This window comes from Panulirus ornatus, chromosome 3 (assembly GCF_036320965.1).
Source record: "Panulirus ornatus isolate Po-2019 chromosome 3, ASM3632096v1, whole genome shotgun sequence".
Classification (NCBI taxonomy): domain Eukaryota; kingdom Metazoa; phylum Arthropoda; class Malacostraca; order Decapoda; family Palinuridae; genus Panulirus; species Panulirus ornatus.
In genome coordinates, this window is record NC_092226.1 from 28,966,933 (window position 1) to 28,993,934 (window position 27,002).

General features: G+C 37.7%; 1 protein-coding gene across 14 annotated transcripts in view; it reads left to right on the plus strand.

Annotated features, from left to right (window-relative positions):
- Positions 1-26,975, plus strand: part of LOC139761687 (uncharacterized) — a 312,428-nt gene extending 285,453 nt beyond the window's left edge. For all 14 annotated transcript variants that reach the window (XM_071686108.1, XM_071686115.1, XM_071686079.1 and 11 more), the window contains one exon: positions 300-26,975. In XM_071686108.1, the coding sequence (XP_071542209.1) occupies positions 300-702 (403 nt within the window). In that variant the 3' untranslated portion in view covers positions 703-26,975. The remainder of the gene's footprint in view (positions 1-299) is intronic.
- The last annotated feature ends 27 nt before the right edge of the window (positions 26,976-27,002 follow it).

Sequence of the window (27,002 nt, forward strand, 5' to 3'; positions counted from 1 at the left end):
TACCTTACCCAGATAGTGTACAGTATGGTTTATCCAGTGCTCTTATTGGGGTAAAGCAATCTGAGTTTTTGCAAACATTTCACTTACCAAGTATAGATATGTTCCGTGACGTAGATGTTTTGAAATGTGATACTTTGTGCGGTACAAGTGTGGAGCTCCATAATATATGAAGATGAATTACCCTTTTTATGCAAAATTTTATGTGCTTCATTTGATGTGTGCATATTAAAGAACCGAGCCAATTTCCCCAGGGAATGTGGAGTGCATTTATTAATGAGTCTTCTCATCTTGCCCAACAGTGAAACTTCCCAAGCTGATATGCGTCAATTGGTGGAGGGTGCAGATGCTTTGCTTAATTTAGCAGCTGTAGCCACTTCCCTTGCATCTCAGCGCAGTGTTGGTGGAGGATCTTTACCTCCTCCTAGTCAGAATCACCGTCATGACTCTTCCTCTATTCAGCGCTCTCACAGACCACACAATTCACCTTCCTCCCGTCTTGGTAAAGTGCACATTCTTAAGTCAACACCAGCCAGGGCATCACCATCAAAGATTAGTCATAGTGGTAGTAAGAACAAGACTGAGCTACCCAACAACAACAATAATACAATTGTCAATAACAACAATAAGATGCTGAAGGTGAGACGATTTGGTGGAGCTCAAGGTCGTGGTTCTCTTAGGCATCACCTTCCATCTTCACACTAGGAAAGTGTTTGAGTATTCTATTCAAATGACCAAAATAGTTGTGGTTGTTAATGCAAACAAACATTAGTTGTAACTCGCATAGTCATGGCTGATATTCAGAAAATTATGAAATAATTTTTGTGCACAGCAAAAAGACCTAAAAGGTCTAAAATGAAACTCGAAAGTGACTGATAAGTATGCAAAGTTCTGCAGTGAATCTTATGCCAGGTAGTGGTTGAAGTTGATATGTTTTTGTACATTTTTCGTAAAATCTCTTTGTAAAGATATCATAGTTACTTAAGGTGCATAAGAAACACTTGCAGTCAAAGTTGTTAGCATTGTAGATATTTTTCTATTGTTATTTGGCTTTCCTTCTTGCTCTGTTGGCCTACTTAATAAAGCATTAAAGCTTGGCATTGTGTCAGCTCCTTAGTGCTTTGTTCAATCATTCATCCAGGACATTTTATACTGTGATTTGGTACCGAGGTTTTCTTTCTCTCGTGCCATCTTTTGTATGGTACGGTTATTCCTACAAATATATTTGTAGTAATCCTAAATTTCTTTGATCAACTTCTGGACTGCAGAGCCAATAGACTTAAGATAGCAATAATTTATGTTTACAATGTTTATAAACACACATGAATCACTTTGCACTAGTCTTCTCTGATTTCCTTCTGACCTGAATGGAAATTTACTTTGCATATGCAATAATTATGGCTTGTGTATGCACTACATGCATTATTAAAGAGCAATACTGTTTATACACTAGCAGATGTGTTATTTTATAAATTGTTTAAATATACTTGGTATGAACCTGTAATATATATCCATAAATGCTTTATTGTACATATGTAAGCTGTAAAATGAAATTTAGAATATATTTGTTCATGTTTGATATGTAAATGTTCTCCTAGTTTCAGAAGTTATGAATTTAACTACTTGGCCTGATTGATCTCACAGATAAGCCTAAATTTTAAGAAATGGATCATGAAATTACAAATTGCATTAGAAGTTTCTAATCTATAAGCTCTTTTTCATCACCCCTTTTGATACACAGGTGATGTAAATCCATAAAAAACTTTGTTAAGGTTGATAAAGAAAACAAATGTCATGAAACTTTATTCTATAAGCAGTATTTATGCTTTTTACCAAAGTTTGTGTGACTGCAGTATATAAATGTTTATATTCTTTAACTTTTAGAAATATTTTTTTCGTTAGTACTCTCCTTTCACTGCAATATTTGAAGAGAACCATAAGGAGGTGACTGGAGATCCTGGTTTCTAAATGTTTATGTATAAATGTTTATATATCATATTATTATACTTGTGTATTACATATAGTTCTATCATGAGGGTATCAGGCCTGGTAGTTTACTGTTAAGTCCACCTGTGTCTTCCTTAAAATGTCAAATATATAATTAAGTATATAACATGTATTTACATTTATCATTGGTTACAAGTGAATGGGATTTTATTTGTGAGAGTTCTTCTGTTTTGTACTGTATATGTGATTAATATAAGAACAGCTCTATTTCCATTGGAAATGCAAGGACAAGGTGTAATGAGAGTGATACTAACTAGGATATGCATGTGGTCAGGAATTGTCACCACTTTGAGGTTAGGTATTTTGTACAGAATTTTGAAATCAAGAGATTGTACTGTGTGTTGGGTGAGTACATTGGAGTTCAAAAAAGAAGAACTATTCACCTTTGTAATTTATGATGAAATTAATTTTGATCACAGATGGGTCCATTACATAAAGTTTCCCATAATGAATTTCCTACAAGTGTGCCAAAGGAATCATGATATTTTTTGTAATTTCTTCAGTTTAAAAAGCACACGTGTCAGATGTGCCAAATAAGGGTGACAAAATAGTAAAAGCCATCTTCAGGCTGTAGCATGTAATGTTTGCTACACAGATAGCTTTTATGGAAATTAGAATGATTTTGTAGAATTCTAGGGAGTACATCTAGTTATGAATGCACAAGTTGGGTCATGCATTGAATCTTTGAATATTATCTGTAAAATTTTCATGCAGCAAATGTTTTAGTTAGCATCAGTCACTTGGTACCTCATCCAAAAGAAGAGATTAACCAGGTATTAAGAGCTTGTTTCATATATTTTACATGGTCCCCAGCCTGGAAATTCAACAGTACTCTCAGAAGTCGACAACAGGCATATCATGTCATTGATTTCCCGATCTGTATCCTTTACCTTTCTCCTTTGTAGATCACAGTTTTTGGTAATCCAATTCTTATGCCTGAAGTTTGGTGTTAACATAGGCTTCAGTTACATTTGTTCCCTCTCTCCCATCTAGCTTATATTTATTTTTCTTCTAAAATAATTCATTTTTACTATGAACTTTGTCTCTTTCAGTTGTAATATTTTATAGCTTGGTTTAATGATATGGTCCAGTTGAACTGTCCATGGTATGACATTGCTCACATTCTCTACAGAGGTTGTTTGATTAACTGATGAATACATTTTGAATATATTCCAGACTGTTTATGATTGGCTATTTTATACATTTTTCTATCTACAAGTGAGTTTATCAGTGTGCTCAAGACCTCATGTTTTAGAAAAGTGTCTTATGAATTATTATCAACTACTAAAGTAGATTACCATAGATGATATTCTTGAAATTACATTACTGCAGTTGGGTACAAAATTACAGATCTGGTTAGTTAATCTGGGAACTCACAACTGTACTGAATAAGGTCATATTTTCCTTCACAGAGTCAGAGATTTTGTTGAGAAGGATGTTATAGGTAAAACTAGGGAGGTTTTAAGCTAACTGCTACAAAACGTAGGGTTACCTTTCTAGTTATTTTGAATGTGGTGTTTGGGTTGTTTTATTGTGTAGCTCTATTTCACTTCTAACTGATGAATGGTGTTCACTTATTGGAATTGTGCTTCTCAATACTTGTTAAGAAATAGAACTGTGGAGTTTCCATTCTGCTGCTGTATATTTAACCAATAACAAAACTGACTGATGATAATCTAAAATTCATATTGATGTCAAACCTGAAATTTTTATAAATAAGTATACTTTTCGTTATTCAAAACTTTCTGGGGTCATTATTATTCTTTTTATGAAGTGTTGTTCTTTAAATCACAAATTAGAAAAAGTATCTTCATTTTAGAAAATTTTCTTTAAGGTAGAAAAATATTTGAAAAACATAATTCATGTGACTGAAAGTTGAATGTAAAAGTTTAAGTCTTTTATCCCTTTATGATTTAAGGTTTAACTGAGACAGTGTGCCTTAGTAAGTTGGTTTGTTCCCATGCCCCTGGTAATGACAGTGGCAAAGCTGAAAATGAGAATTAGTGTACATGATCAAAATTTAACTAGTGTACTGGGTCTGGCATTATTCTGTCTGAGGATGTCAAGGCCTGTAGCCATCTCAACAAAGCCTTCTCATTCTACTGTAATACATTGTTTCCTTATATATGCATTAAGTAATTTTGCAGGTAATCAAATAGTTGTACAGTTACCATGTTGGAAACAATAACCGTAGAGTAGTTGCCTCCAGTGAGCTTATCAGTGAGGGCCACTGCTTGAGTGCCATCACTGTTTATGCAGCTGACACCATTGACATACACTTCAGGTTTAACTGCCTTTCAAAGACTTCAGAACTTGTTCCTGTGGGCGTATCTTTGTTTCCATGAGCAGAGCCAGATAAACTGCCAGGTTTTATGGGTGTTGCTGAACTTGAGGTAGTAGTTAAGGGTTTATTACTACCCATGTGTTATGGTGTTCATGGTCTTAGTGGACTCATCTAGCACCATAGAAAACATCCACCGCCAAGAAATGGTGAAATCATGTGAATATGATGGATGGTCTTGAAATTCATGAAAGTTAATATTGTAGACATTAGAGACTAACCTAAGTCTTCTGGTTAAACCCTTGCATACTCAAGAACTGAATTTGCCCTCATAATCACCTTCCTATTCAAGTACTGAATTTGCCCTCATTATTACCTTCCTGTTCAAGTACTGAATTTACCCTCACAATTGTTTAACTTAAAGCAACATGAATTGAGTATCTCTTGCAGGATACCCACTTGCTATAGGGATAATGCTCCAAAATTTAGGTACAGTACTCACCACTCTGAGTGAGGATGATAACATGCTTTAAGGGTTGATCTTATATATAAATTTAACACTTCCAGGATTAGCCCATGGTTCACCACTTTGTGTTTGCTGACCCAAGTTTTCCTCTGCCTTTCTTGACCTGGCACTTCAGCATCTTCTCTGAGATAGAGTTTAACACATGAAATACCCCTCACTCTTGCTTGGTTCACTATAAAAGTAAGTTCAGCATTTAACATGAAATATGTGAACACATATGATATGATAGGCATATGATAGAGTTGATAGAGATGCTCTGTGGAAGGTATTAAGAATATATGGTGTGGGAGGCAAGTTGTTAGAAGCAGTGAAAAGTTTTTATCGAGGATATAAAGCATGTGTACGTGTAGGAAGAGAGGAAAGTGATTGGTTCTCAGTGAATGTAGGTTTGCAGCAGGGGTGTGTGATGTCTCCATGGTTGTTCAATTTGTTTATGGATGGGGTTGTTAGGGAGGTGAATGCAAGAGTTTCGGAAAGAGGGGCAAGTATGAAGTCTGTTGTGGATGAGAGAGCTTGGGAAGTGAGTCAGTTGTTGTTCGCTGATGATACAGCGCTGGTGGCTGATTCATGTGAGAAACTGCAGAAGCTGGTGACTGAGTTTGGTAAAGTGTGTGAAAGAAGAAAGTTAAGAGTAAATGTGAATAAGAGCAAGGTTATTAGGTACAGTAGGGTTGAGGGTCAAGCCAATTGGGAGGTAAGTTTGAATAGAGAAAAACTGGAGGAAGTAAAGGAGGGTGAAAGGAGGGCAAGGAATAGAGTGAATTGGATCGATGTGGTATACTGGGGTTGACGTGCTGTCAGTGGATTGAATCAGGGCATGTGAAGCATCTGGGGCAAACCATGGAAAGCTGTGTAGGTATGTATATTTGCGTGTGTGTATATTTGCGTGTGTGTATGGAGGTGGGTTGGGCCATTTCTTTCGTCTGTTTCCTTGCACTACCTCGCAAACGCGGGAGACAGCAACAAAGCAAAAAAAAATGTGAACACAATGTTTGGCTGAGTTTGGAACCCAGAGATTTCGAGACAGACTTTGAATGGATTTTTCAGCTTATATTCCAAGGAAGATGAGGTGCATTATCTTGTGAGAGGACGAAGTTTTCACATGGAGGCATATTATGATGAATCAGATGGAATTCCTCTTTCAAAGGAACAACACTGTCAAAAGACATTAATGATTTTAAACTTCCTCTATGAAAGAAAAATTTTCTTTTTTAAGAAACTCCATGACTTCATTATTCAGAGATACTGAACTTTAATATTTGTTTATGTTCTTAGTCTGGGTGGTGACCTGTGCAGTGCATTTTGAATTAGGGTATTTCTTTCCTGAAATAGATATTGCGTTTTCATCACAGTCTTTTTTTCTGCCTCCATGTGTAAATACATCATATTTGGTGCCATTAAACCCCTGATCTTGACTGTCTTGTAGTTTGTATGTAATGCAATTGACTAGATTAAAACACAAGTAGTGAGATGGTGATGGTTGTGAAAAACAAGGTTTTGCAGTTGATATTGAATTTCCACCCAACAGTACTGTTCCAGTACACTTACTTATTGGTACTGGTAATTGATCTGCTTGTCTTCAGAAATTGTTTAATAAATCTGATTTTTTGGTGCATCATGGTTGCCACTCGCAGATATTTAGAATTTTGGGTGACACTATAGATTTTTTATGGATGAGGCTCATATCCACTTTTTTTAAGTATCAGGTTTGTGGTTATCAGAAATGTTGATAAACAAGTTTGATATACATCATTACATCCATATCTACTAAGGTGTCTGTTATCATCTTTTAAAAAGATCGTACAAACAAGTTATTTTTTATACGATTAATGAACATAGTTGACTTTTTTGTATTTATATGGGATATTTGCTAGGATATTGTTGATTAGTATATGGGGCTTGTCTATGAATGGTAATTGCTGGTTTCATTACATTATACACAACAACTAGAGAGTGGATGTCTGCAAATGAGGCCATTATTCATTCGTTCCTGATGCTGGCCTGCTTACATAGGAAAATCTGTTAGGTACATAAAAAGATTGCAAAATGTCTTGTATCATGTTCATATCGTATGTTTGTAGACATCAGATTTGTGAATATCTGGAATGTGGATAAACAAATCTACTGTACTTCAATCCGGCTGTATCTGCTGAGATGTCTTTCAGCTTCTGGACTCTACATCTCAAGTTCTGTGGACTCCAAAGGTAAGCTTTGATTGCTTTGTTGTCATCTACAAACTTTAGTTTTGGAATGAACTGATCTATTGCCCTTAATTCTCCTTCCTTTTGGAAGGAAAATGACCTCTATACAAAGCCTACATGTTGAGGGGTTAGTTTCTCAAAGACTCTCTCATTTTCTTGTTAGGTTGATATACTCAAGTGGAGAGTGTTGCAGGTTGACTGGTAAGCCAGGGTAGTGGATGATGTTGTAGGAGAGGAAGGATGAAGAGTTTTCCCTGCTTCGTGAAAGAGACACAAGTAGCGTTTGGTTGTTTCCTAGGATCTGGTAAGAAATGATTTCATTGAACTCTTGTTGGTGGACAGAGGAGCCTGTTGTGAGAATGACTATCCTGTCAGACTGTGGAGGGAACAGTTTTCTGAAAACAAGTTATCTCATTTCTTTAAAAGTAATGAAATATATAATGTTCCTAATTGGATTTCTGGAGGGTTATGTTGATGTCCTGGACATTATTTTCCAGAACAGTTGGGTTGACTGTATTGTTTGAGTGAGGATGAATGTAAGGGCAAACCCAGTTTTACCTTCATTGTTTTTGGAATTGACTCATTAATCACCATGTAAAACTACATTAGTGCATTACGGGGTTTCATCCGGATACTAAACTCAGTTTTTTTTCAAGGGGAAGATGCACTTGACAGGTTGGTGTTGAGTAATTATTAGGTGGCATGAATTGAAACTTATTTACTAACTTGGATTTCTCCCTCAGATATATGTTATGTCAACTGATGATGCTAACGAGTAAAAGATTATGAAGAAATGTGTTGGTAAGTCTGAATTAGATAACAACAGTTGCCCAAATCAGTGGTCCAAACTTGTTTTTGGATGCGAACTGCTTCATTTGTAACTTTTCACATATTTTAATGCAACATTGGACAAATTGCACTAAATGTAAGAATAAACTTGTAATTATCAACTTCTTTGAAAACCAGAATCTACTCAAAACATGGAATTAATGAAAATTTGTGAAATGTTATGGGGAGGTAAAAAGAACTGCCACTCACACCTGTCAGAAACACAGTTCCAGCTGATTCTCGTTGCAGCATTTTTTTATATCTTCTAGATCATGTTATCCCTTTTAGTGGATGGATGACCGTTCCTTTTATGTCTCTGTAATATTTTGCTTGATGTTTTACCACTATTTCAGTTCCCTCCATAATATCTATCTTGTTTTTCCCATATCCTCCCTTCTTCCTTTCATTTTCTGGGTGATACTGATATCCACACTGCAGCCCCTAATCATCCTCTTTGGAAGGACAGTATGCATGACTCACATAATATTTATCAGTCTCATAAATACAGATAGGGAAAAGAATACGATTCACATTGTCTAATTTTATTTGATATATTATGGTGTACAGAGCAAATTTACCGAATAGGCTTCTTGCTTCATAGCATACAATTTACATTCACACCAATGTTCAAGAGCTGTATCATTGGCTCGGTAGTCAGTTTCAATTTTCCTTACATGGCTCATGGCATTTTGCCAGTGTTTTGGGGTACCATGATGAATTGCTTCTTGTGTTATTTTTTCAACATTTTTCAAAGACTGATCACCATTAGAATTCCTCTTTTTAATTTCTGTCTTTACTTGAGCCCAGGTGAGTTCATTTGGATTTAATGCAGTGATAGGGTGGCAGCCACAGCACTTTTTGGCCATGATTAACAACTATTTGATCTACTTCATGTATTTGACTTTGTTGATGATGCTTGCTGATCTCGAGCAGTTCAAGTTTTGTAACAAGGATCATAATTGATTTTAATGGCTCTCACCAATGAATTATATGGTACTTTTTGTAACAGTTTGTTGGAACTTTGTTTAATATTTTGGAATGGCATGGAGCATTATCCATACTGATGAGTGATTGATTGTTGACAATGGGAAGAAGTTGATTTTCAAAGATCAATTGCAAAGCAAAATTTAAACCTTTCACAGTCCATGGACTCATTTTTTTACCTGAAATTAAGTAAAGCTCCAGACATAAAACCTTGACTACCCCCAGCATGTATTATTATAAACCTTAGGTCCTACTGCTCTGTCTTCATTTGTCCAGCACCATTCTACACAAAGAATTTTGGATATACTTTTTTATGGGGTTTAGGCTTTCTCTGTTTCTTTTTATTTCTCAGAGATATTAGTTTCTAGCATTAACAGTGTCACTCCTCTCCAGTGAAAACTTCCTTCCTCTCATAACTTTTTGATATCAAAACCCCAGGTTCTTAACTGTTTTGTAGAGAGTACTCCTTGAACCACTGAAATTAACAGGAGGCAACTTTACTCTTTCTAACAAGGAGGATATCGTGGGTAGTTCTCCTCTGTCATAAAAAGAAAGGAGCTCTCTCCTCGTGCATTTCCCATCATAATTGTCAAGATGCTCTACATTAGTAGATTTTTCTTTTTCTGGGATCAGGTGAGCAAAGTATGTCACCACAAGGTCTCCTTTTCTGTAATTTGAGGCTTTGAACTGTTCACACTGAGACTTGTATTGCAGCTGCAGTGTTTTTTCAACCTTGGCCATTGTCTTCCACCATCCTTCATGAGCAAAGAAGTGGAAAACACTCATAATCATATTCCAGCTCTGGCTGGTGAGCTTTGTGCTTTGAGAATGTTGAGAACAGTTGCCTGCATTATTAATAACAGTGGGTGTTGCTATGTTGCTGCTGGAGCACATGACTTGTACTGCATGAAGTAAGTCCTGTCAATGTCTCATATTAATATAGCTTGCACCTGACCATGGAATACACCCATTTCATTAAAGAATAGAAATGTATCCTAAGGTTTATGAATTTAGATAAGAGAAAATTCCCTAAGTGAACTAATATACAGTTACTTATTTTCATAATCTCCACATGCAAGAAAACTTCTCTGATACATATCAACTTTTAGACTTTTGTGCTGTAGCCTATCAAATATCAGATTAAATGTTGGTTGGTAATACGGTGATGAATATAATCCTTGTGGGTGTAAGTTCATATTTATATAGAGTTCAAAGTACATATTTGTCCTGATTTAAGAGAACACAAAATGAGTAAATGAGAATTTTTTTATCAGCTAGCATCGTCTTCTATGCTTATCATGAAAGCCTCAGTTGTTAATGTCTGTGAACTTTAGGATGTGCAACTACAAAAAGAGGCATAGCAACTGTTGATTTGCAGATATATCCATAAAAGCAAACCACAATAATGTAACACTGTTTTCAAACACTTACTGTGCAATGAAAGGTTCCGTAATCAGGAAAATACTGTGATGAGAATCAGCTGGAAGTGTGTTCCTGCCAGGCGAGAGTGGCTGTTCTTTTTACTTCCCCATAACGTTTCACAAATAACAAGTTTCATTAATTACATGTTTTGAGTAGATTCTGGTTTTCAAAAAGTTGATAATTACATGTTTCTTCTCATGTTTAGTGCAATATGTTCCACTTTGCGTTGTTACAAATGAAGTATCATGCATCCAAAAACAAGCTTAGATCGTTGACTTGGGTGACTTACAACACATTACTTCTTAATCTCTTTCCTTGTTACCATTATTAATTGACATAAAATATATCTGAAGGGAGAAGTTTGCATTACAACGATGTTATTTGGACATGTATTCAGCCAGTCATCACCAAACTGTCAAGTGCATCTTTACCTTGATTAAAAAACAGAGTAGTTTTAATTTTGTCACTTGTCAGTAACTCATAAGATCACATTTCGGCTCTTTGATTATTTTTAATCTTGCTTGTTTATCAGGTTTACCTATGAAAGCAAGCTTCTCTCTACTTATTTTGTGCTAGCTGTTAGATGATATGATTTAAAAGTCACTCATTTAGTTGGTTAATACGAGCACCAAAAAAGGATGTCCAGTGATCTCTGTTTATGTATTTATGATACATAAAGCTTGTTCAAATAAAAGTGAACTTGAGGCATGGGGATATGACTCTGTAATATGGTGATTGAAGCTGATGTATTTTCAGAAGAGCCAGCATGCATAACTCTTCAGGTGAATTTTTTCAGTACAGCTATAGTTTCATTTGTGGAAAAATGCAAAATGAGCATAGTTTTAGGGATAATTCTGTATTAGCCATCCTGTATCAAGAGGGCATCCTTTTCCATTAAGGACAGCTAGAGTTCAGGATATCCAGTACACCAGCTTTTCTCTGTAAATCAACAGTTAAGTTGACTATTTATGTATGTTTGTATCAGAAGAAACTTCTCTGATACACGAAGAAGTGTGTTTCACTGAGGATAATGTAGAAAAATGAAAAATATGAAAAAAGTTGAAAACTGGAAAGTAATTTTATTATTATTAAAGTAGATCATTGTGATATGTGCTTTTATATTATTGAAATAGGATGAGAGTGAACATTTACTCAAGTTGTCCAGAAGAGGTAATAAATGTTATTTTTTTCATAAAACACATTTGATTGTTTGTAGTGAAGACCTAATAATTGAATTTTTTATTAAGTTCAGTCCACCTAACTGGATGTGATTCAAAGAATGAAAACCAGAGTTACTTTGTGGCATTGGGTAGAATTTAAAAAAAAGTCTTCTCCACAGTATTTGATATTTGTAGTAAATATTGATATGTATCAGTCACTATTAGACATATTAGTTTTTATAGAGTCTAGTTCAGTACAGGGAGCTCACCATAGTTAATATCCTTGTTTTCAAAACATGATGATATTGATCTCAATTCACAGTATTGTGGGTGAAGAGATTTTGCCACACACATGGGAACTAGTAGTTCAGGGTGAACTACAGCTAATTCCTTATGCAGTTCTAATTTGATATGATTATATAATCCCAGGATCCCTCTTATAGGGCTCCTGCAGCTTCATGGCTGTGCTATAATCAGTAGCAGGGATATGATAGACTCCTTTTGTACATTGACAATGATACAGCCTTGCTGAAAATGTCTTTCCACTCATGGTGTAACTACATGCTGGAGGAGTCTGATAATGCCCTTCTGACCACACGCATATTTGTGTATTTATGATTACTCTAAGGCTCCCTTTCTAAAAGGGTTCTGTTGTTACTCCAGGAGTCATTTTCCTGGGGCTCTTGCAGCTCTACATAGGACAACTCCACACTCAGTAGAAAGAGATAGGATGGGCTTCTTTAAAGCAAGAAGTTCTTGGACAAAATTATGCTTTGTTTCATCAACTTACAATGATAGAGCCGTGCTGAAGATGACTTTTCACTCTTGGTGTAACACCAAGCAGGCAGATTCCAGTTACACCCACTCTTGTATATGTTTTATTTTATTCTGATATATATAATCATCCCAGGACCCCTTTTCCAAGGGCTCCTGCAGCATCAAGGCAGCTCAGCACTCAGTAGTAGGGACAGAATGGATTCCTTTGAAGCAAGAGTTCTTTGATGAGACTTTACTCTCATTAACTGACAGCTTCACGAATAGTGACTTTTCACTTCAAACAGGATGAGTCCATCTCTAGCTGTCATGCATAATGCACCAAAACAATAACCCCTTATTCACAACCAGGCTTCACAGACATATACATGGTTTCCCCCAGCTGTTTCAAATACCCAGGTTTGGTTCATTCACAGTATGTCGCCTCCTGTATCCTGCTTTGCTCCAATTCAGTCTATCCTATGCATGCCTCTTATCCTCTTGCCTGTTCACGTCCTGAATACTCAGAACCTTATTCACTCCATCCTTTTGTCTCCAATTAAGTCTCCAACTTATTCCTTCCACTTCTGACTCATTCATCCTCTTATGTTAGCCTCTTCTCACTCATTTTCCCCATATGTCCAAACCATTTCAGCTAACCATCTTCAGCTCTCCCAGTCACGCTCTTCATATTACTACACCTTCCTCTTACCCCTTCATTTCTAATTCGATGAACCCTGCTCACACCATGTTTTCAAGCATATGATTTAAGAAGTTGTATGATAGCAGAGAATATTCAAGAACTGGGGTCCTGTGATTGTATTATTCTCATCCTTGTAGAGGACAAATTGGTCATTTCACATGCACATGCTCACAAATTAACAAACACACACAATTCACACACACACGCACAAATACACACACATGCACAAATACACACACACACACACACACACACACACACACACACATACACATATATACAAATTCAAACATACTCAAACACACACACGTGCAGACAAACTTGGCAGGAATATGAGGGAAACTCCTTCAGTGGATTGAAGATTATTTGAGTGGAAGGGAATAGAGGGCACATTTCTGAGTAGCCTTCACCAGATGGGTGAAGATGACCAGGGGAATGCTACACTAGTCTTCTTGATCATTGCAAATAACTTACCTGAAGGTATGGATGGATGGACTCATACCTGATTATGTATACTGATGATTCAAAGGTTATGAGGGCAGTGAAAAGTGAGGAGAATTGAATCAACTTATGAGGGACCTAAGTACACTCCAAAGTTTATCTGATACATAGTTGATGTAAAGTGATGAGGTTGGGAGAAAGTACAAGGCCTCAATATGATTACAATGAGATGTCTTTAATTTGGTGATCTCTGGTTCAGAGACATCTATGATCTGGATAGATAACCGACTTTGGCATGTTCAGCAAAATATCTTTGGTTTGGAAATTTCCTGGTATCTCTAAACTCCAAATAACAAAAAATACCACTGAAATTTCAGAGGATTGCTTCGCTGTTTCTTTATGAATTTGAGGCACGATAAAACCTAGTAATGCAATGCCATACTTTCCAGTCTTTTGAAAATGGGTGCTTTTCAAGTGAGAAGCATTGTTTTTCTAAAATCAAAGAAATCAAATCAGAAAAATAAAATGACTCAAGATACAAGTGATATGGTCATCAACTTACCCAAGGAGTAAGAAACTACCAGTGAGAGCATAGTACAGTTTCATTGATTCATTTTTTGGGGTACAAGTATTCATTAGGAAGACTCTGACAGGATGATATTCCTTAGCTTCCCTTCCATTGGTAATAGGTTGTATGATGGATTTTTCAGGCCATCATAGCTCATTTCTTATAGGTAACATGTTCATATATGTCTTTCTTAAATTGGCTTTGTTTGAAGTAATTCAAATGATTCACCCATTTCATGAGCAATGTTATGGTGGTTCTGGAATTTTTGCAGCCTAAATTGTTTGGCCATAAGTGATTTTAGAAAAATAGACAATCCCCATATACTCACATGTACTGTAATACTACACAACGTAAGTACACAGTAATATAATCTTTGTGATATTATACCTAAACAATGAAACTGTATTTTATAACAATCTTACTTTTTGGTGCAATGCTATGTGCTTAAGGGAGTTGCACTGGGTGTGGTAGGTTTGGCAGTGGTGATGATGTGGGTGGGAGTAGATGGCTTCACCATTTGCAGTTACTATATTCCACTTAGCCCTGGCTGTGGAGAAAAGGCAACATGTAGAAAGTCTGGAAAAAAGGCAGCATGTAGAAAGTCATACTGTAGAGTGCTGCTTGTCTGTCTAGCAGTATTGCCGCATCTCCAGGCAGATCATCCACTAGCCTGCAGAATGGATTCAGGCATGTAGTCACAGCCATCAGATTCAGGGTCATCAATATCACCCTCAGAGGTCGATTCACACTGTGCTGAGGTATTATCAAATTTGTCATCATCTAAAGCAACGACTAAACACAGTCCATATGCATGGACGTTGTAATGGAGTTGAACAATCATGATCTGTTATAATAGCCCAAATATCCTGAAATATAACGCACACTTCTATGATATCACTTCACAGCACTTAACAATGCTTATACGCAGGGATCAGGCATTAATCACATGCACAGAGGGGCAACTATTGCAAGACACAACTGCAGTGCACACACAAATGATGGTTGCAAGTTTGAACTTGTGAAATATTGTAAAATTTACCAGTAAACACTTTATAAACATTTTTATATGTTTTACAGGCAAATATTATAGCAGAATGGCAGGTGGGATCATGTTCGGCAAGGATGTAAATGGAATTAGCTTGCATTTAAACTTTACTCTTTGCTAATACATCAAAATCATTTAAATGTTCAATTCTGTATTTCAGAAATATTGTTAGTTTGGCAACTGTTTGGTCCTGCCCCTGCCAAACTAAAGACAGTTCTTTGTATTATCTAACTGGAAATAAGTTATAGGATTCTGTGTGTGAGAAGGACTCAGGTGTCTACATTGTCCCTAACCTGTCACCAGAGTTTCAAATCAGGAGAAAAGTTTAGACAAACTACCTGCTGGCAAGTATTAGGATACCTATGAAATATATGGATAAGGAAATGTTTAACATGCTGTTCACTTCCTACATAAGGACAAAACTCATGTTTGGATCATCACATGTAAAGAAGCACAAAGAGCTTGTAGAACCGGAGGATGGCAACAAAATTGGTGCTAGAATAACAGAGCTGAGTTACAGGGAAAGGCTAGTCATTAAATTTTCCCACCTTAGATGATAGAAGAGTAAGGAGTGACCTGATCTCAACCTTTATTTTTTAAAACATCGAAGATGTGAACTGTGAGCAGTTCTCTAAGGGATGAAGGGATTGAGCATCCAGAAGATATGAAATTAAGCAGGAAACATTAAAAAAACGATGTAGAGAATTTTTAGAATGTAAGAGTGGTGGATAAATGTATTAGAATGACTAAGGACATTGTTAATGCAGACAGCATCTATTTTTCTTGCATGTAAGATGGAGATATATTGCAAGAATTCCTCCAGTGTAATATTTACTGTAACCTTCAAGCAAAAAACATCAACTTATCATGCCCATACCATGGCATTTTCTAAATCTATAACACAAAGTTGTTGCCCCTGCATAATCACTGGATACCCACATACTGATCACTGATACCATCTTACCTGGTAAGATTTTCTAAGAATAGCCCATTTCTGTGATGTAATAGATGTGGTTTTCTTGAATCTCACTTGTACTCCAGTTTCTAGGAACATTTCCCCAACATACAATAAGTGAAATGTGTATATGCCATATATGGTACACATGATACTTCAGATGATCTGCAACTTAAGGTCTTCTGCTAGTAATGTGACTTGCAAAAGACTATTGGGTTACCCTTTGGCATGTAAGATGCAAGGTGACTGTTGGAGAGATTTTTTTAAGAAAAAATGGGTTCTATATGCCAGAAAATACAGTACATAAATTTAAGAAGTTGAATGATAGAGAATGTTCAAGAAATGGGACCCCATGAGTGTAAAACTTCCTCCCTATACTGTACAGACAGGAAATCACACGCACAGATATCACACAAATTTTAAAGGTATGTAATATTTACATACAGTCAAGAAAGATTAATAGATTATTTACAAATTTGGAAAAGTAGAGGAAGAAATGGATGGTAGAGATTTATTACAGAAATACTTTTGACCACCTTTGTTTCAAAATATTTAACGTATATTAGGGGAAATAATACAGTAAATTGTATTTTTCATCTATTTTTTTGTACACTTTTTTTCAGTGGGTTCTTACCTAATGCATGAATGAAAAAGTATTTACATATTCAAAAAAATATGAAAGAAAATAGCTGAAGTAAATGAATTTCTTACCTAGCCCCTGAAAGTTTGCTATCTCTTTCAGTTCAGAACATTCAAATTTTGATTAGTGAATGATATTGTAAAATGAATTTTTCATGTATTTCTTTCCACACAATTTCAGTTGAAAACATTTAGATTATAAACGGTAATTGGTTCCGTAAATCTTATTTTTCATATATTTGTATGTTATACTCTCCAGTAGATTCTTAACTATTTCATAAACTAACCCTTTAACTCCTCAAGATGGATATTTGCACAATCTGGACAACTCCACCAGATGTAAATGTATGCATCAAGTTTTGTATCTCTGTCTCAGGGCTGCCTAGTGAACCCGGTTGGTTGCCAATGTGGCAGTGCATGAAAATCTTTTCCCATACTGAGTCATCTCCCAATGACAGCAAATTCTGAAAAGTTTTCTAGGAAGGAGGTTAAGGTGGTTTTTCACTAGATTTATAGGACTAGGCAGATGGTAGTCTTGAGTTACTGAATAATGAACTATATTCTGATTGTGTAGAGGGTGCTTTTATGGATACTGATTCTTCCAGCATTGTGAATTGACTAAGATGAAGCAAATGAAGGTGTTTCTTGGCAGTGTTGTCATTGCCTCCCTGACCTTGCATCGCTGCATCTGACTAGTGCAGTTGGCAGTTTTACAAACTTTTATAATTTTTCTTAGGAAAACTATCAATGACTCACATTGATTTTAACAAGAAATTATATTTTATATAATGTGAAATATGATTATAATCAATAATCAGTTTTTCAGTGTAGGCAGAATAGGCACTATTTAGTGCATTTGTGCTGAAGCACTTGCAAAACTTCTACACATTATCAAAGTGGTAGTAGTTAATGAAATATACAGTACAGTGTCTGCAAAGAAGACCTTGTCCGCCCTCCCTTATATTTCAGAGACGATGTTGCACTTGCATTTTATTACTCTGTCTTCTCTCTTTTGGCAAATGTGTGGGCATGGAATTGTCAATGTTCCTGAAGTATTCTAAGTCCATGTTATGGCTCCATAAGGTCTTATTAAATCTCTTGAATGAGGTGTTACAGGAAGCAGAGTGACCAGTGTGCATAGAAATCTCACATATGCCCACATTTTTATGCTTCCAGGCAAAAGTTTGGGCTTTCTCTTCCTTAAAAAGGTAAGAGCCATCATGAAGTACAGGTGGAAGAAATACTGTACCCAGTCTTTTGTTTTTTTTCATACATATTCACCATTTCCCACATTTGGGAAGTAGTGTTAAAAACAGAGGACTGAGTCTAAGAGGGAAAATCCTCACTTGGCCCCCTTCTTTGTTCCTTCTTTTGGAAAAGTAAAAACTGGACAGAAGGATTTCTAGCACCCGTTCCCAACCCTTTTAGTCACCTTTTACAACACACAGGGAACATGTGGGAAGTATTCTTTCTCCCCTATCCCCAGGGATATGTATATATATATATATATATATATATATATATATATATATATATATATATATTTTTTTGCTTTGTCGCTGTCTCCCGCGTTTGCGAGGTAGCGCAAGGAAACAGACGAAAGAAATGGCCCAACCCACCCCCATACACATGTATATACATACGTCCACACACGCAAATATACATACCTACACAGCTTTCCATGGTTTACCCCAGACGCTTCACATGCCCTGATTCAATCCACTGACAGCACGTCAACCCCGGTATACCACATCGATCCAATTCACTCTATTCCTTGCCCTCCTTTCACCCCCCTGCATGTTCAGGCCCCGATCACACAAAATCTTTTTCACTCCATCCTTCCACCTCCAATTTGGTCTCCCACTTCTCGTTCCCTCCACCTCCGACACATATATCCTCTTGGTCAATCTTTCCTCACTCATTCTCTCCATGTGCCCAAACCATTTCAAAACACCCTCTTCTGCTCTCTCAACCACACTCTTTTTATTTCCACACATCTCTCTTACCCTTACGTTACTTACTCGATCAAACCACCTCACACCACACATTGTCCTCAAACATCTCATTTCCTGCACATCCATCCTCCTGCGCACAACTCTATCCATAGCCCACGCCTCGCAACCATACAACATTGTTGGAACCACTATTCCTTCAAACATACCCATTTTTGCTTTCCGAGATAATGTTCTCGACTTCCACACATTCTTCAAGGCTCCCAGGATTTTCACCCTCTCCCCCACCCTATGATCCACTTCCGCTTCCATGGTTCCATCCACTGCCAGGTCCACTCCCAGATATCTAAAACACTTTACTTCCTCCAGTTTTTCTCCATTCAAACTTACCTCCCAATTGACTTGACCCTCAACCCTACTGTACCTAATAACCTTGCTCTTATTCACATTTACTCTTAACTTTCGTCTTTCACACGCTTTGAAGAATGTATGTGAGAAATATTTAGAAAAGCAAATGGATTTGTATTTAGCATTTATGGATCTGGAGAAGGCATATGATAGAGTTGATAGAGATGCTCTGTGGAAGGTATTAAGAATATATGGTGTGGGAGGCAAGTTGTTAGAAGCAGTGAAAAGTTTTTATCGAGGATGTATGGCATGTGTACGTGTAGGAAGAGAGGAAAGTGATTGGTTCTCAGTGAATGTAGGTTTGCGGCAGGGGTGTGTGATGTCTCCATGGTTGTTTAATTTGTTTATAGATGGGGTTGTTAGGGAGGTAAATGCAAGAGTTTTGGAAAGAGGGGCAAGTATGAAGTCTGTTGGGGATGAGAGAGCTTGGGAAGTGAGTCAGTTGTTGTTCGCTGATGATACAGCACTGGTGGCTGATTCATGTGAGAAACTGCAGAAGCTGGTGACTGAGTTTGGTAATGTGTGCGAATATATATATATATATATATATATATATATATATATATTATTATTATTATTATTATTATTATTATTATACTTTGTCGCTGTCTCCCGCGTTTGCGAGGTAGCGCAAGGAAACAGACGAAAGAAATGGCCCAACACCCCCCCCATACACATGTATATACATACGCCCACACACGCAAATATACATACCTACACAGCTTTCCATGGTTTACCCCAGACGCTTCACATGCCTTGATTCAATCCACTGACAGCACGTCAACCCCGGTATACCACATCGCTCCAATTCACTCTATTCCTTGCCCTCCTTTCACCCTCCTGCATGTTCAGGCCCCGATCACACAAAATCTTTTTCACTCCATCTTTCCACCTCCAATTTGGTCTCCCTCTTCTCCTTGTTCCCTCCACCTCCGACACATATATCCTCTTGGTCAATCTTTCCTCACTCATCCTCTCCATATGCCCAAACCACTTCAAAACACCCTCTTCTGCTCTCTCAACCACGCTCTTTTTATTTCCACACATCTCTCTTACCCTTACGTTGCTCACTCGATCAAACCACCTCACACCACACATTGTCCTCAAACATCTCATTTCCAGCACATCCATCCTCCTGCGCACAACTCTATCCATAGCCCACGCCTCGCAACCATACAACATTGTTGGAACCACTATTCCTTCAAACATACCCATTTTTGCTTTCCGAGATAATGTTCTCGACTTCCACACATTCTTCAAGGCCCCCAGGATTTTCGCCCCCTCCCCCACCCTATGATCCACCTCCGCTTCCATGGTTCCATCCGCTGCCAGATCCACTCCCAGATATCTAAAACACTTCACTTCCTCCAGTTTTTCTCCATTCAAACTCACCTCCCAATTGACTTGACCCTCAACCCTACTGTACCTAATAACCTTGCTCTTATTCACATTTACTCTTAACTTTCTTCTTCCACACACTTTTCCAAACTCAGTCACCAGCTTCTGCAGTTTCTCACATGAATCAGCGGGGGGCTGGAAATCCTCCCCTCTCATTTTTTTTTTTAATTTTCCAAAAGAAGGAACAGAGAAGGGGGCCAGGTGAGGATATTCCCTCAAAGGCCCAGTCCTCTGTTCTTAACGCTACCTCGCTAATGCGGGAAATGGTGAATAGTATGAAAGAAAGAAAAGATATATATATATATATATATATTTTTTTTTTTTTTTTTTTTTTTTTTTATACTTTGTCGCTGTCTCCCGCGTTTGCGAGGTAGCGCAAGGAAACAGACGAAAGAAATGGCCCAACCCCCCCCCCATACACATGTACATACACACGTCCACACACGCAAATATACATACCTACACAGCTTTCCATGGTTTACCCCAGACGCTTCACATGCCTTGATTCACTCCACTGACAGCACGTCAACCCCTGTATACCACATCGCTCCAATTCACTCTATTCCTTGCCCTCCTTTCACCCTCCTGCATGTTCAGGCCCCGATCACACAAAATCTTTTTCACTCCATCTTTCCACCTCCAATTTGGTCTCCCTCTTCTCCTCGTTCCCTCCACCTCCGACACATATATCCTCTTGGTCAATCTTTCCTCACTCATTCTCTCCATGTGCCCAAACCATTTCAAAACCACGCTCTTTTTATTTCCACACATCTCTCTTACCCTTACGTTACTTACTCGATCAAACCACCTCACACCACACATTGTCCTCAAACATCTCATTTCCAGCACATCCATCCTCCTGCGCACAACTCTATCCATAGCCCACGCTTCGCAACCATACAACATTGTTGGAACCACTATTCCTTCAAACATACTCATTTTTGCTTTCCGAGATAATGTTCTCGACTTCCACACATTCTTCAAGGCTCCCAGAATTTTCGCCCCCTCCCCCACCCTATGATCCACTTCCGCTTCCATGGTTCCATCCGCTGCCAGATCCGCTCCCAGATATCTAAAACACTTCACTTCCTCCAGTTTTTCTCCATTCAAACTCACCTCCCAATTGACTTGACCCTCAACCCTACTGTACCTAATATCCTTGCTCTTATTCACATTTACTCTTAACTTTCTTCTTTCACACACTTTACCAAACTCAGTCACCAGCTTCTGCAGTTTCTCACATGAATCAGCCACCAGCGCTGTATCATCAGCGAACAACAACTGACTCACTTCCCAAGCTCTCTCATCCCCAACAGACTTCATACTTGCCCCTCTTTCCAAAACTCTTGCATTCACCTCCCTAACAACCCCATCCAGAAACAAATTAAACAACCATGGAGACATCACACACCCCTGCCGCAAACCTACATTCACTGAGAACCAATCACTTTCCTCTCTTCCTACACGTACACATGCCTTACATCCTCGATAAAAACTTTTCACTCCTTCTAACAACTTGCTTCCCACACCATATATTCTTAATACCTTCCACAGAGCATCTCTATCAACTCTATCATATGCCTTCTCCAGATCCATAAATGCTACATACAAATCCATTTGCTTTTCTAAGTATTTCTCACATACATTCTTCAAAGCAAACACCTGATCCACACATCCTCTACCACTTCTGAAACCACACTGCTCTTCCCCAATCTGATGCTCTGTACATGCTTTCACCCTCTCAATCAATACCCTCCCATATAATTTACCAGGAATACTCAACAAACTTATACCTCTGTAATTTGAGCACTCACTCTTATCCCCTTTGCCTTTGTACAATGGCACTATGCACGCATTCCGCCAATCCTCAGGCACCTCACCGTGAGTCATACATACATTAAATAACCTTACCAACCAGTCAACAATACAGTCACCCCCTTTTTTGATAAATTCCACTGCAATACCATCCAAACCTGCTGCCTTGCCGGCTTTCATCTTCCGCAAAGCTTTTACTACCTCTTCTCTGTTTACCAAATCATTTTCCCTAACCCTCTCACTTTGCACACCACCTCGACCAAAACACCCTATATCTGTCACTCTATCATCAAACACATTCAACAAACCTTCAAAATACTCACTCCATCTCCTTCTCACATCACCACTACTTGTTATCACCTCCCCATTTGCGTCCTTCACTGAAGTTCCCATTTGCTCCCTTGTCTTACGCACTTTATTTACCTCCTTCCAGAACATCTTTTTATTCTCCCTAATATATATATATATATTTTATTTTATTATTATTATACTTTGTCGCTGTCTCCCGCGTTTGTGAGGTAGCGCAAGGAAACAGACGAAAGAAATGGCCCAACCCCCCCCCCCCCATACACATGTATATACATACGTCCACTCACGCAAATATAAATACCTACACAGCTTTCCATGGTTTACCCCAGACGCTTCACATGCCTTGCTTCAATCCACTGACAGCACGTCAACCCCGGTATACCACATCGCTCCAATTCACTCTATTCCTTGCCCTCCTTTCACCCTCCTGCATGTTCAGGCCCCGATCACACAAAATCTTTTTCACTCCATCTTTCCACCTCCAATTTGGTCTCCCTCTTCTCCTTGTTCCCTCCACCTCCGACACATATATCCTCTTGGTCAATCTTTCCTCACTCATCCTCTCCATGTGCCCAAACCACTTCAAAACACCTTCTTCTGCTCTCTCAACCACGCTCTTTTTATTTCCACACATCTCTCTTACCCTTACGTTACTCACTCGATCAAACCACCTCACACCACACATTGTCCTCAAACATCTCATTTCCAGCACATCCATCCTCCTGCGCACAACTCTATCCATAGCCCACGCCTCGCAACCATACAACATTGTTGGAACCACTATTCCTTCAAACATTTTGCTTTGTCGCTGTCTTCCGCGTTAGCGAGGTAGCGCAAGGAAACAGACGAAAGACTGGCCCAACCCACCCACATACACATGTATATTCATACACATCCACATACATACCTATACATTTCAACGTGTACATACATATACATACACAGACATATACACATGCACATTCATACATGCTGCCTTAATCCATTCCTGCCACCACCTCGGCACACATGACATGACACACACACACACACACACACTTACACACACACACACATACACACACACACACACACACACACACACACACACACACCCAAGGAAAGGACAACAAAGGTCACATTCATCCACACTCAGACTCTAGCTGTCATGTGTTATGCACCGAAACCACAGCTCCCTTTCCACATCCAGGCCCCACAAAACTTTCCTTGGTTTACCCAAGGTGCTTCACATAGGCATGGAACATCTTCTCTTGCCTATACATATACTCCGAACAGAGAAATGCTGGGTCAATGCACCTACTGCAATTGGTGGATGGTGGTGTACAATCATGATTGCAGAAGGCCTTCAGCCACCAAGGAACCTCCCCTAACACCACTCATCCAGTCCCAAATGAGACATACTTTTCCTGCCTCCTTGTTGAACTTAGTCTCAAGCTTTTCTTGTTTACTTTGGTGGACCATGCTTCATACCCAAACTAATTGCATCCTTTCAGTATTTCAGCCTACACAACCAGCCAAGCAGGCTCCCAACCCACCACTTCCGGCAGCCAATTTTGTTAGACATCACCTTTGGCTCACCAGCATTACACACAAGGAACATCTGCAGCATGCTAAACAAACAGTCGTCTGACCACTGGCCAATTATTATAACATTCCACCTGGCCCTCCCAACCCACACAAAGACTTGACACAAACTACAGGAAAGCTAACTCACCACTGTTCACACAGTACATGATAACAGAGCTCTAAAACTTCAATATCGTTGATTTCCCATCTTTGGATAATGCAGTCTCAAACTTCATCTCCAACCAAATGAGTAAAAAGTACATACCACAAGGGCATAGATGAATATATAACAAACTTCTCACAAACTTCACATCTCATAAAGCTACGAAGCCAACTCAGTCAAAACCAGTCACCGTGAACAGAAATCAGAGAACATATCCAGACTCTAAACAACACCATTACAAACTTGATCATTAAAAGACAAACTGAAAACTAGCAATCCTTCCTCGAGACAGTGAACCACAAGACCCACAGCAACCAACTTCAGTGCAAGTTAAAGATAAACACTTATTCCACCAATCCATCTCCCACTTTTGAAGCAAATGACCCATTCCAATGAAATCCCTTCCCTCAGAGAATAAACAAACAGAATCATAAGACATTACTCAAAAATCAGCCTCAAAAGAAATTCACACCATAATAGAAAAGTCATCAAAAGCCTACACACAGAAACAAGGGCCCACTGATACAAGTAATGCTATTAAAACTATAAGGAACTCTCATGTTACCAGCCCTGACAGCATATCAAATTTTCACATAAAATACTATGTTCTATATTGACTCCAAGCACTTGCAGATATCTTCAACCACTCATGGCTACACAACAAAATTTTGTGCATCTGGAAACTTTTGAACATAATGCTAGTATTAAATCCCTCCTGGCAAACTAACTTCCATAGCTCCTACTGTGCTATATCACTTCTATCTTCGAGAGAGTGGAGGGCAATTAAATATGTGCTTGGTGTCTATTATAGTAGCAGCATTGTGGGCATTCCTGATGCACTGTCTCACTTCAATCCTTTATATCCAAACTCACTATCCATGTCCAATATTCAGGACTATAGGTCAGAAAATGTAGTGATGTTTTATGTACATCTGTTTGGAGAGAGTCAGGGGCAATTAAGTACTAAGTGCTTGGTGCCTTCATTATGGGAATTGCATTGTGGGCATGAAGGGTTTTGGGACATGTTGAAACAGTTTGTAGTGTTGTAAGAATGGATTATGTCCAGAGTATAGACTGGAAAGTGTGACTTGTTTTTGTAGCTTTTGATCTGGTGTGTTGGAGTGTAAGACTAAGGAGGGAGGACAGTGCTTATTGGATTATTTCAGTGTGTATGCTTTATGTGTGTATTTTTTTAGGGTGATGGCATCTGAAGTGTGAGGCAGGGTTAAGCTTTTATTTCTGCTTGGGGTTTGTTGGTTAGTTAAGGAGTGGTTTGGATGGGAGGGATCATAAGTGTAATTGGACTCATCTGAAGTTGCACTTTGGATGAAAAAGCACCATTGGCAAGGTTTTATTGTTATTGGATGAATAGGAGTATAATCTTGTCAGTAAACTTCTCACTCGTAAGACCATCAGTTCTTTGCTATTGATTGTAGTTTAACCTTGAAGTTGTATGATCACCATGTGAAAGGGTTCTTGGTGTTGTATGATGATGATGATGGTAGTAATAATGGTAATACTAATGGTAATAATACGATGAAATTAACATTAATATGGATGTTACTGGTCTCTGTCTGCTAGTGATTACACCATGAATGAGAAGTCATCTTCAGCAAGGCTGTACTATATATGGATGGAAAAGAGTACAGTCTTGTCAAGGAACTGTTTGCTCCAAATGAGAACATCAATTTTTGCTCTTGATAGGAGTACGTTCTTGAAGCTGCAGGAACTCCATAAAAGGGAACCTGGGGTTGTGTAATTATATTATATATTAGTCAGGGAGGAGGAAGACATAGAGATGTGAGGTGACCACAGTTGTATGTGGATCACCCAAAATACAGTATGTAAAGCTTAACAGAATATTAGTTGACTAAATGGATATTCAATCCTCCCTACTGGCTTTAAATTTCTACTCCTCCTACTGCTTGTTCTGCCTCTGCTGATGCTACTTTTTATGCTCCTCCTCATGTACTGTTTCTTATCTGTTTTCTCTTCTTGAATGTTTTCCCCTTGCCATAGGGAATTTATTAGAATTATCAAAGTTTCTCTTAGTGTGATAAGATTAACAAAATTAATTCGTTAGCCGATATATATATATATATATATATATATATATATATATATATATATATATATATATATATGTATTTCTTGTGGTTTTTCCTGCATCTTATGTACACTCACTGCGTGTACATTTTGCATATATATATATATATATATATATATATATATATATATATATATATATATATATATATATATATATATGTATGTATATGTATATATATATATATATATATATATATATATATATATATATATAGAAAGATTATATATTTTTTTAGTGAGGCATTCATTTTTAAACATTATGGTATCAATACAGAATATTCATAAATTGTAAAGTTTATGAACAACACAATCACATACTTTATAACTTTAAAGTGGAAAATCTAGTAAGAGTAAAGCAACTATAGACAAACTTTTGAACGAGTCTTAATCTACGAGACAGATTTTTCAGGAAAAATAGTAATGTTCCTATGTATGTAAGCTGTTTGATATAGAATCTGTGATGCAAAAAGCTATTGGTATTTTAGTCTCTGGTTAAATAATAGTCCCAGTGTTTATCATTGGGTTGTGTGGATTAAGAAACAGAAAATTATATTATGATGCTGTGACTAGAACAGTGATAAGGTAACAGGATTTCATTCTCTTATGCAGCAAAGTAACTGCCTTATATCAGTGTTGTGCAGCCCATAGTCTCTTCCTGTAGTGTCCAGCATTGGACAGTTTTGATGTATATTTCTGTACAAATTGTACATATCACAATCCCAATAATAATACTTGACAAATATTTTATACTTGTATTCTTCACTCTACTAAT